The sequence below is a fragment of the Ambystoma mexicanum genome, chromosome 3p (assembly GCF_040938575.1).
Source record: "Ambystoma mexicanum isolate Mex_15411 chromosome 3p, UKY_AmexF1_1, whole genome shotgun sequence".
Lineage (NCBI taxonomy): Eukaryota > Metazoa > Chordata > Amphibia > Caudata > Ambystomatidae > Ambystoma > Ambystoma mexicanum.
Window position 1 is genome coordinate 532,404,464 of NC_090925.1, and position 12,828 is coordinate 532,417,291.

A 12,828-nucleotide genomic window follows, 5' to 3' on the forward strand; every position below is an offset into this window, starting at 1 on the left:
TTAGCATTGCACTCTAATTGAGATGAAGAACACCTGGAGGAACATGTGTCTATTTTAGGGTGAATGTGTGTAATAATCCCACAGGTTTGCAATCTTCTGAAAACATCCACAAGAAATTGATGGATAATACAAAGCATTTGAACGCGTCCTGAATATTCAATGTTTCAATTTTAAAATGTTATTGATAAATGTGATGAATGGAAGAAGAGATAATAAAGACTGGGTTCATAGAATATTGCTTTGCTATCGTTTACAGATACCCTTTTTATCCACAAACGTGGATATGTACATGAACATACAGTTTGCAATTGGTCATGCGTGTTTAACTTGGTTCCTTAAAAAAGTCCTATTTTATATTATTGTCATATTTCTCTGCAGTTTTTTCATAACTATCTTCTTGCTTGGTAGATCTGAAACTGAAAGAAATCAATCTCCAGATTGCAACCAACAAGCGGCATCATCACACTGATAAATACATCAGTAACGAGCTGATCCTGAGACGAGGCCAGCCCTTCAAAATCACCCTTACATTCAACAGGTGTTTGCAGAGTGGAGAGAACATTTCATTTACTGCTCAGACAGGTATTATAGTTCTTTGTCGTTCACCTCACACACAGCCACACCTCATGACACACGCTGTCCAGGAAAGTACCTGCCTGCTGAGACAGCGACTTGTCTCATGGAGAGTTGAAGGGGTGGGGGAAGGTAGGTGTTACTGTTATAACAAAGATCCTGTCATTAATCCCCCGGGGTAACCTTAAGGTATTTATGTAGCTGGTTCACTGGGTATATTCCCAGTAAAGATGATGGTGAGTCTGCCCCTGTCTGCCTCCGCAAATTATGGAGATGGATCTGTGACTGGCCATTTGTATATATGCAATGGAAGTTAGTGAACTCTTTATTGCCCAAGGGCAATTTTTGCCCGGGTGCTTACACTATGCCAAACTGCACTTGTCATGGTGCAATAGTTATCTAATGTGTCCCATAGTTTTTAAAAATAGAGCAAACTTTGCACTAGTGCTAATAACGTGCAAACTTTGTACTTGCACCAGTGCAAAGTTTCTGTAATCTGGCCCCAGGTATGCACCTAGATTCCTGCACCCTTCACACAGCAGAGTTCATGGAAGTTGGCTGCCAGTGCACTACTGGTGGCTCCCACTGCCAACAGATTTCCACAGACTGTGCATGTTTTTGCAGTCCCAGGATATGCAGGCACAGTCCATGGAAATCACCTCATTCCATGGTCATCATAACTGGAATGTCAACTTGCATGGTGAATGAGGGCACACGTGCAAAGCTCCCAAATGGGCGCAGAGTGATTCTGGATCCAAGCAGCACTGAAGGCCAGTATTAGCATTTCCCCCATAAAAGAGCATCGGAAATAGGGCTTTAGTTCACACCATATGCTGCTGCTATATGGAATTACCAGATGCCCCAGATTTGCCATGACTGTTATGTTTTTTGGATTGGATATCTTACTTGACATCAAAATGCATTTCTGATATAAAAAAAAAATATATATATCCTACTTGATTTTGGTGAATATGTACAACTGGCTTGAATTCTCAGATGGGTACTATTCCCATCCTCTTGATGTTCTTTTACAAGATCTGTTGCTCTGCCTCAACTTCACTCTGAGATGGTTTATTGCAGCTCAGTTTGCCCAAAGCGCATTAGCAGCCTTGGCTCAGGCTCACATTGTTTGCCCTAATGTCTCTGAGTCAGTGAAGGCAGCTTGTCTGTGACATTCATGCCAGACCTCCTGTGATGGGCACCCGTCACCTCCCACTGTTATGCAGGAAGTTTTTTCTTTTTGGACATTTCTTGAGCTCCTTGAACCTTTTGCATGTGTTTACGATGCTCTGACCTATTTTCCACAGTGGGTCCCATACATCTCTCACTAGGCTAACAACACTGTAATGTCTCTGCCTTCTTTGAAGCTCTAGTGGCCTCAAGGTGGTCATTATCACAAAGATGCTTCTTAGACTCCCTGGGTGAGTATCAGTGTGTTCAACCTCTGACTTGTGGTAACAATACCTTATGTCCTGGTTGCACCATTAATGGCTAGTTTACTGCAGGTGTCTCTTCTGGCTCCTTGAGAGAGCCATAAAATAAGCGTTTGGTGCTTGTGTGCTTGTGTGTCCATTGGGATGGGATGTTTGGAAGGCCTTTCAAATCCCCATCCCTGTGTTTGACTGAAATGAGCTCAAGAAAGTGTGAATGTGGCCACAAGCAATCGATAGATGGCTACCAAACGATCGAATGTTTGTAAATGTATGCAGTTGGTGGATAGAGTCATGCTATCCCCAGCTTAGGGATAAAAGGCAATGCACTAGACCAGCACCACGTATATCACTGGGAGTTCATCCCTAAGCACCTGCAAGGATGGCCTGCTCTACAAGGTGCAAGAAGCTCTGCTGTCACATTCCCACAGTCAAAGCTGTGCCACTTGGTGACCAAAAGGAGCCATGTCTCCTTATTCCATTGAGATGGGAGCAGTCAGATCCATTATCCCTGCCCCTCATATGTGTGCCCCTGGATCTACTGCTGGTTCCTTTGCCACTGTTCAAGAGGACGACCCACAGGATTCGCCTGAGTTTTGGCGTGGCTGTTGCTACTGCTGAACAGTCTATGTTGCGTGGACAGTCATTCAGGACCCAGGACTGTTCCTCTGGATTGGAGACATCCAGTGGCTTGCCATTTATGTTTTGTCCAGAACCATGAAGTGTGGCCCTGGCTAGAGTCACCATTGGGTTCTCATTTTCACAACACTGCTGAAACATATCCCATCCCCAGAAAATCGTTGTGCAGTCCTCTGAGGTTAAACTTGGACATTCATTTGCATGTTCTGCCATCGGGTGTAGAGCAGCAAATCCTTTGGCTGTAATTTCAGGAGCACCGCTCTGCATTCTCCACAATGACGCAACTGTGATGCTATTCCCTCATGAGGTCTTGCTTCCAGAAAAGACCATGACCTGTGAATCTTTAGGCTGCTGAAATCAATGCTTCCTACTTCAATCTTCAATTCAGTGCTGCAGTGACCCATCTTGGGGAACTATTGTTCTCTCCATGGTCTCCTCTAGGTCTGCCGTTCATTTTCACATCTTGTAGCTTTGCCCAGAGACATTGGGTCCATCGAAAAACATTGCAAACCAGCCAATCCAAGTGAGTCTTTGTTCTAAAAGGAATGCCTTTGTGTAACCGAGTTGAGGGAATTTCGTTCTAATAAGGCCTGTTGTTCGGTTCAAAAATACAACTGGACTTGGCAAGTTTCTTTTTATTAAAACATGTGCAAAGCTTTTGGTTATTCCTTTCTGAAAGACCTTTTATTGATAAATTACTTACTTGTCTGTATTATATTTATATACTGCTGCACACATTCGCTGCACATGTTTTTGCATAAATATATTGTGTTAATCTTCCCTAATTGAGTGCATATTCAAAGTGCTCACTGCACACCATTTAAACACTTCCATGTGTTCCTATGAGTTTGGAATGACTGCTTAGCTATGCTACCAATTGAACACTCAGAAAACGTTCCGGAAACAGGCTATAAACCCAGGGTGTAAATACATTTGAGCCTTATAATTATGACCTACAAAACATCTCATCATAACTACGCCTGTGAATCCTTCATTTACTGTATGGGGGAACACTCGACCACTTGAGCAGCTCCTCGCTTCCGGGTATAGTTGTTATCTTCATTTGCCTATGACCCTATCAACGTTTTGTCCTTTTTCAACCTCAGTAACTTCTTTACGTTTTTACTTTCAAAATATGGCCTGACTACCAGGGATGTCATTTGGTGATCGCCAGGTGTCGCATGCTCGACCCCTGTGTTCTCCCTTGCTACCCTTGCAATCCCCCTTGTTACCCCTGTAAAATACCTGAAGATCCTGGAGTAGCAGAGGACCCCACAGTCCCGGCAGTGCTTGGCCCTACCAAACCAGGTCTTGGGATGCCCCGACGCAATCTTCACCCATCAGGGTGAAGGCTGGGCCGGGGCTTGCAGCACCAGAAGGAAGCACTGAGTAGGGGCAGCAGCTGACCGTGACATGTGGCATGTGTCACATGCCACGTTCAGCTCCAACTTCTTCTCCTCTGGTTTCCTTGTGGCTCATGCACTGGAACCAGGACGCTCTCCTAGCTTCTTGGTTCCTGTTTTTGAGCAGCATGGAGGAGCTGAGGGTGGCGTGGATTGACGGACTGAAGCTGGAAAAACAGGTAAGAAGTTTTGTGATGTGTATTTTCCATATGAGAATTGCATGTCAGATGTATGTATGTGTTATGGGTCATTGAGTGGTGGGTGAATTAGTTGAAATGTGATAGTGTGTGTGTTTGAATGTTCTGGGTGCGTGGGCGTGTGTCTGTGTAGATAATGCAGTGAGAGTGGATGAAAGAGAAGGTTTATGAGTGAGTTACGTGTGGATGGATGAGTATGAATGTGATAGTGTGTTTCTATGTTCTGGGTGGGTGTATGGTTGGAGAATGCAGTGTGAGTGGATGCGAGAGAAGGTGTATGGGTCAGTGAGTGATGGGTGTATGAGTAGGAATGGGATAGTGTGTGTTTGATTGTTCTGGGTGGGTGCGTTCCCGTGTGGAGAATGGAGTGCAAATGGACGTGAGAGGTTTTTGGTTGAGTGAATAGTGGGTGAATGAGTAGGAATGGGTGTGTGTAGAAATGTTATGGGTGGGTGGGTGCCTGTGTAAGTGCATTTGCATGTGTGTGTGTTTGTAAGGCACTCCGAGACTGGGGATCACTAGAGCATTTTTGACAAATGCTTTATCGTATGGGTCTAGACTGACTTACATTGGAACCAGTTTGGAAATGTTTTCTTATTGTGACACATCACTTTAAATGGCCAAACCAAGAGGAGTATTTTCTTACATAGAAGTGCTGGCATATATTGGCGGAGCCAGTTCTGTGCCTAGTGCCCGTAATGATACTATAAAAAACATCTCAAAGTGACATGAGTATGTTCTTATATGGGAATGCTAGCATATGTTGGTGGGCCCAGCATGGAAATGTATGGGCAGAGCCAGCATGACATTTTTTTAATACTGGCATATATTGAAGGGGCTGGCTTGATAATGCATTGGGAAATGCACTTGTGCACGTTTGGTGACTTGCGTCTATTTTACTTTTTCCATGTGTTACCCTACACCCTACAAAATTGCTAACTGTCTGGCCTTTTACCGAAATGTTCACAGAAAATGTGCTGTGTAATGCACCATTTTAACCCATAATTCAAAACATGTTCTCATGGTAGGGGGAACAATCCCCCTTGCCCCTGCTCAAACACGTTTTCATTAGTTCGGGCCCCTCGCTTTGCTCGGTCGCAATCGCATATTCATGGCAAACATTTACACCATCCAATCAAACAACTCGCCATCCACCACTGGTGGCTGGTATATTTTGGGACCAGGCACCGCCCCTTCTTTCTATGCTAGGTGAAAGATTTGAGCTTTGATTAAAAAACATATTTACTTCTTTCACTTGGAGTAGTGCATGTCCCCGCAGTGGCATAATCATCATGGATATTGTGCACACGTGGTTGTCCAGGCCGGCCCGGGATGTGGCGTGCCCTGTGCTTTGTTAAGGAGCTTGGGGGGCATCCCTCAGCATGGTTCGCAGGGGGGCCCCCACATTTTGTGCTATGCCACTGATTGGGCTCTGCTCACCTTGAACGCATTTAAGTGTGATGTGAATGGTTTAGAGGGGATGCAAACTCGACCAGAACTCTATTCCGGTGCAACACTGTTTAGGAAAATAAGCATTGGACACAGAGTCTCAGAAGTGAGAGAACCATGGATTGACCCCCCCACCCCCAACTCAATCACCTTCTTGGAAAGGGCTTTGTAGAAGCTTCATTCATGGGCCGTTCCTGGGGGGGTCATTGAATAACGTACCTTGCACATAGAGCTCTAAAAATCATAGATGCATTGAGCCCCACTCTTGAGGTAAGTGCGGCACCCCACACCCCGCACTTCACCCCATTAAAAAAGATTGAAGAAGATTCATGCATCAAGCCTAGGACATTAAGGTGCTATGTTGAGCTCTGGGATGTGGCGGACAACATGTGGTTGCTTGTCACATAACTTAAAGATAAGTGCACACAGAGAAAGATGGCCTCAGATTACACCTGCACAATAGGTTTCTTTTATCGTATTTGTAGCTGACTCATAGAGACATTTTTAACCAGGGAATTTTGTTGATACGAAATCCTGGTCAATTATATAATTTTCAGGCCTTGCTCATGCAGCATTTTTCTCCTGGGTAAACAGACAGCGCACGACTCCCCAGGCCAGTTATTTTTTGGCTTGTTTAGTTTAGTTTAGTTTTTATATTGCGCAGCACGCCCTTAGGCCTCAGTGCGCTGACAGAACAAAAAGCAATGATACAAACATAACATAAAAATATGTGACAACATGAGCAGTCAATTTAAGGAGAAGCATGAAAAAAATACAGATCTTGCAGAGTCATACAAAATATCAATTCAAAATAATTCTTAACTTAGTATCATGAGGGGACATGTTCTGTAAGTTTATATTTTTGTTCAAAATCAGGGGTAAACTGCTTATTCTGCATCCAATGACGATACAATCTGTATTGTCTATGGAATACCAGTTACTAATCTGCATCCACCGAAGGACTCTCAAATCTTGGGTTTTGATGCAATTACGTCCCACTCTTTGATGTAACCAGGCTAAAATTGTGTTTTTGATCACCTCCCTGGACTCATGTTCCCTGTGCTTTTCAACATTGGTGAGTATAATGTTTCTGAAGGCCATCGTAAAACTCCTTAAAGTGGGGTCAGCTATTCTTGCCATACAGACTTTTTTGAACGGAAATCCTTCGAAGATGAAAGATCGAATATAATAGCTGACTTAGCAAGTGTAAAAGTACCACCATGAGAGACTTCATCCGCTGATCTAGGGGCGGCTTGGGTACAATTTCCTGAAAATTCATTCCTTTGATACAAGACGCTTCTGAGCCTGTTTGGCAGCCTTGATGAGCCCAATCTGGATTTAAAGTGTTTGACAAGACTTGTTCTCACTGGTAGGGTCAAATTGACAAGATTTATCCTCGCTCGGCAAGTGTACCATAGGAGTTTTAAAATCCAGGGTATCAATCCATGCACACACATCTCCTACATTTATACACACATCAAGGTCCCAAATGATACGCTTCTTAAAAAGCAACCAGCTTCTGAATTACTTCTCAGGAATGTCTCCGCAAAGGTGATGGTGTTACTGGAACCTGTGCAGGCACACAACCTTCAGGACTGCCAGTTCCCTTACCCCCTGACGAGTCCCCAATAGAACTCACGTCAGCAACATGAGAGGGTACTGCCTTATTTAATGGCTGCATGCACATAGGAGAAACATCCCCAGCTGGATCAACATCTACTCGAGCAACTTTATTACTGTGTCCATTGATCTATAGATGTCTCATACACTAGCTATAGCTTGCGTTAGCGATTTTGGTAACCCTGTTGATAGTACTATATTATGTATGTTTTACATATATGCTCCATGTCGAATCTGGAAAATGACATTCCCCAAATGTGTGATTGTGGACAAATGTCACCTCTCTCTGTGCCTTAGTTCTTATAAATGGCTGAAATGACTGTGCTTGGAAACATGGGTGTTAGACGCATCTGAAGGTTGTGTGCTATCACTTCCTGGTTTGTCACTTGGGGTGGTGTCAAATGACATCTCTTCCTGAGATGTCATTGAAGGTCAAAGGCCATGTAATGCCAACTCCGCTACTGCTGGCATTTTGGTGAAATGATGTCCCTGAGGACTTCACATAACTCAGACAACATGTGATCTATTGAAACACAGTTATTTCCTCATTGAAGTTCTATGAATAATTGCGTATCATATAATACAGACATCATAAACATTACCACTGCAGTACCCATGAACTCTAAGCTCATAAATATAGCAGTGTTTTAACTGTAACTTCTTCTTGTTTTGTTTCAAAGGGCCAAACCCTCAAGAGTCAACCAATACAAAAGCTGATTTCCCGCTTTCAACAAGTGACACCAGAAGCTCCTGGAGAGCCGTTAGGAGGGCTAATTCATCGAAATTGTTGGAAATCAATATTTCAAGTCCAAGCAATGCTGTGATTGGTCGTTACAGGCTGAGCTTCAAGTTATCTAGACGATGCTACATTACCTCACATAAACTCGGGGACCTGATATTGATTTTCAACCCTTGGGCTTCAGGTAAGATATTCACAACATGACAGACACTTGTGAAAGTGACATCTGGTCCCACTTGAAGAAACTGAAATGAATATAATTGTTGTCGTTAGGAGAGGCTGATTTCATCAACTATATGCAGACATTAGTTCTTCTGGTACAATAGTCAGGTATCGCTATCTCACACATTGGGCCTAGTTATGAGTAGAGCAGTGCAGGGAAATAAAGGCTGTAGTGAAATTGCTGGTACATTTATCGCAACCACAAATTCCAACTTTTCAGATAATATGGTGGAAAATCCTTCAGCCACGTGTTCCACATTACATCTAAAAATGGTGGATTTACTGTGCGAGGAAATACTCTAAATTCCCAATGGTGTACTATAGGGCTCCATGGCCAGAGATTAACACTGCCAGACTATTAAGTAGTAACAGTAAAGTAGTATGACAGTACTAACTAGGGATGGGCAAGACTTTAAGTGTTTCAGCCTCATCAGGAGTTTGGCGGTAAGCCTTAAATGCGGTGGTAACACTATTACTGCAGCATTTAAGGGTACGCCAAATCACCCGCTTGGTGAATTTAACCCCAGCTCTGAGATGGGGGCAAATCCACAGTAATTCTGCTGATTTTTGGTGCTATTGCGCCGAATGGGGAATGAGGAATTCCCGAATGGGCCCAATGGGGACTTATGTTCCGCCAAAACCCGTGATCCGGCGTTAATAGCACCGGGCAGTTTGGCGGTAACGCTAACAACCCCAGCGGTATTACCGCCGGGGTTAATTATGGTTTGAACCTTTGAAGAAAAGGTCTAAATCAGCATCCGTCATTCGAGCTTTCATAGAGACAGCATGCAAGTTCAACCAAGCTGAGTTTCTAAATGTCCAATTCAACCCTGTTCGAGCCATATGTCACTATGGATCAAATTGGATTGAAAAGGATAGGGCAGATTCTCAAAACTTCTTTTTGCGCAAGTGATGCGATGTCCATGGGAATTTTAGCAGTTGCACCGAAAGAAGTACTCCCTATTCTCAAAGAACGTGTGGATGTGAAGATCACAGATGTCCATATCAAACATCCTTTTTCACCCCTTTTGTACATTTGTGCCAGTAAGCGGTGCTTGTGTCTGTTTTAAAGAGAATCCCAAATCCACCAATTGAATGCTTTTTAAAAAGCACAGAAAATAGTCACAATCTTTTGTCCCTATTTAGGACAGATGCAAGAGGATGGATTACTGGGTCTTTGCAACCCTATAATGTATTTCATTTTAAATGGACTGGCAATGTGAACCATTGCTTTTGCATTTCGATTTATATACCTCAAACAGGGATAGACATATTTGTATTATTTTTAACATGTATTCCAATGTGCACATTTGTTCAAACAGGGGGCACTTTTGTGCACTAAAAGCACATCATGACTCCAAATACAGAAAGATCTTTGAAATGCACAGAAAAAGTCACATTGCCCTTGTGCCTATTATGAAAAGGCACAATGGCATGCACAATGAATGACAGGGTAATTGCATTTATGTTTAAATGAAACAGCAGCAGCACAAATTGCTACCATCAAAGTTACATTTTTACCCCTCAAACAGAGATAGAAATTCCTTTTACAACATTTCACAAAGGCGGGCACTTTCGGAGCCTACCATTGCAAAATTGGGCAGTGCGGTAATGCAGCAGTAACTCTATTACTGCCTCATGTTGATTGCACCGCCCAACATGTGATGATGCCTTTACTCTTTGTGAGTACCTAGGACATGTTCTTCAATTAATTTCTATTTCATCTTTCCAGCAACATGTGGAAAGACACCTGTTGGAAAAATCAGATTCTTATTGCCCAGTGCCCTGTGGCCTAGAGTTTGCATGCATTAGAACACAGCAGGTGGCAAACTGCAACCATACATTTTTTCTGCATGGGCCTTGCTGGACCTCGACTAGACCCAGACTAGAAAAACCCCAATAACAATTTCTGCAAACAGCATTGCTAGTTATTCAGAGTGGGGAAATGTGTGTGGCTTGTGTGTGCGTGCGCGCGCGTGTGTGTGTGCGTGGGTCTGTATGTTTGTGTGTGAATATGTTGGTGCAGCTGTAAGTGGCACAGTGAGACAATGGTCTGGATATCTGGGTTATCTGGGGCCATGGTGATCCTGTTTCCTTGTAAGTAGTTGTATTCTTCTCAGATTTTTCTTTTATACTTTCTTCATGGTTTTGTCACTACTCTCTATCCTGCCTGAAATTGCTACACCTCCTCGAAATGGTCGCTAAAGTTGACCAAGTCTTATATGATCAATAATTTAGTAGTCCTTCCCAATTTGACCATTACAGGTCACTTTACCCAGGCAAGGAGATTATTGCACTGGCTGCCAGTCCATAATGGCATCTCCCACAAAATCCTTTCTCTCACCTATAAATGTCTTACAGGGAAAGCACCTGACTACCTGATGCAGCGGCTCCATAAGGCCACGGTCACGCATCGCCTTCATTCTAAGGGACCCAACAAATGAATCCCCTCCCCTATTTAAGTTTAAAAACGTCTGTGGAACCTGTGTTGATGCTCGTCTGTGGAATTCTCTCCTGCCTATCATAAGAAACATTCCATGTTTTACCAACTTCAAGAAGGCCATAAAGACCTACTTCTTTAAGTCTAAGGACTAGATAGCTGATAAAATGGTGGCTCTTTACCTCTGGATCTTAGCAACCCCCTGAATTGTATTTCCTTTGTATTGTCTGTTATTACATGTGTGTCCTGAGGCCCATGGCCGTGCTGCAGGTAATAGGAACTGAATAATAATAACAATGCATTTGCAGGCTGGTATGGAGGGCTGCCCGGAGCAATGTCAGTGTTTATGACTCATTCAAAACCATTCAGACATCACGCTTTAGTTTTCTAAAAACCTCTGCACCTCCGTAAAAAATGCATTTCAAGTGACCCAGATGTCGCTCCCAAGCTTGCTGATCATCAATACCCAAGCTCCACCTCACTGCTGATCCCATTATCCTAAAACATATGTGTGTTTGCTTGAGGTCCCTTACAGAAGGGGCGTAACCTACCAGCTTGGGCTGGACTCGGGCTTGGGCTGGCTTATAGGGCAATGCCTGAAGTACAGGGCCACCATGCAAGTATGGGCCAGTTTACTGGTCAAAATGGGGCAGAGTTTTGGCCAAAGTAGTCGAGTCTGATGAGCTACTTCATCCTGTAACTAGTGAATTTGCCCAGTGTTACAGAAAAAATATTCTTTGAAATGCAGAATGTGAAACATATTTTCACAAAGAAGTCAGGTGTGGCAATTCAAACAGCCTGTCACAAAATAAAATGAATTGCCATTGCTCACTGTCATTCAATTTTTCATTGGTGCTGAAGACATTTTAATGCCCTTAGTCCGTCCCTGGAGGACGGCCCCTTTTGAGGTGGGACCAAGGCTGATTTGCATTTGGTCTTTTCACTTCTATAATGGCATGGCAGCCTGGGTGTTGTCCAGAGCAGTGGTAGTGTTTATGATTCATTAAAAACCTTCCAACCATCACACTTTATTTTTCCAAAAGCCTCTGCACCTTACCAAAACATGCACTTATCATGTTATTGGCTGAAAGTGTACACGTTTTTGTAATAACCAGTGCATCCCCATTCTCCCTTCATTGTCCCTGGTATTCTGTATTAAAATAGAACTGTAAGTCTGGCAACTCCACAAAATCTGCAGCCCGAGCCTGATAGAGATTTACATATACACAGATGAGGATTCCTTGTGCATCTAATGACTGCAGTAATAGCTGTTAATATAATCCAGTTCATTAAGTGTACATTTTTAACCACAAAAGGTTGAAGGTCAGAGTTGACCCTTTTCGGAATTCAAACGTTCAACTCGTACGTTTGCCGTAAGCAACATTTAAGCAGTATGTTTACCAAGTGTGTTTTTCTAGATAAGACCATGATGTTAATCATTGATATGATATGATAAGTCATTTATAATGCGCCTGTACACAAGTGTTTCTAGCCGTGACACGACAAGGGAGGGAGGACAGAAGGAGAAAAAAAAAACAATCCTACTAGGCCTTGTGTCATTCAAATCATACAAGTGCAAGGGTAGAAGTGGAAGTGGGTTGTAGGGGGAGGGGAGAGTGCAAGTATCTAGTAAGTGCATCCAGGAAGTGGCTCATAAGTGCAAAGAATCACGGAACTGTAAGGTTGCAGATACCGTCCCTTAAGTGGTTAGGAGGCCCGGAGGCAGTGCAAGGGCAACCGGTCACGCAGGAGCCTGGTCTCCTAAGTTCAGTGGGTGGCCAGTTAACCAGTATGTGCAGCAGACAGGGACCTCTTCTAGGTAGAGGGTGAGAGAAAGCGGAAGAAAAAAGTAAGGTCTTGAGTTGCTTCAGGAATCTTAGGTGGTCCTGCTCAAGTTTGAGAGATGCAGGGAGGCTGTTCCAGAGGGAGGCCCCAGCTGAGGTCAGATATATACCCTCCACTCTCTGCTTGGAGAAGCGTCTGACCCTCAGAGAGTTGTAGGTGGATGAGCAGAGGGCTTGAGAAGGAAGATGCTTGGGAAGAGAAAGTTGGATGTAGTGTGGTCCCCAGCTCCAGAAGCCTTGTGGACGATTCAGAGGGTCTTGAACTTGATCCT

General features: G+C 43.5%; 1 protein-coding gene across 1 annotated transcript in view; it reads left to right on the plus strand.

The window, feature by feature from the left end:
* The window catches only part of LOC138580593 (protein-glutamine gamma-glutamyltransferase E-like), a 231,608-nt gene that overhangs the window by 52,538 nt on the left and 166,242 nt on the right, over positions 1–12,828 (plus strand). Inside the window, exons 2-3 of the mRNA XM_069651256.1 lie at positions 409–582; positions 7,992–8,234. Coding sequence (XP_069507357.1) covers positions 409–582; positions 7,992–8,234 — 417 coding nt within the window. The remainder of the gene's footprint in view (positions 1–408; positions 583–7,991; positions 8,235–12,828) is intronic.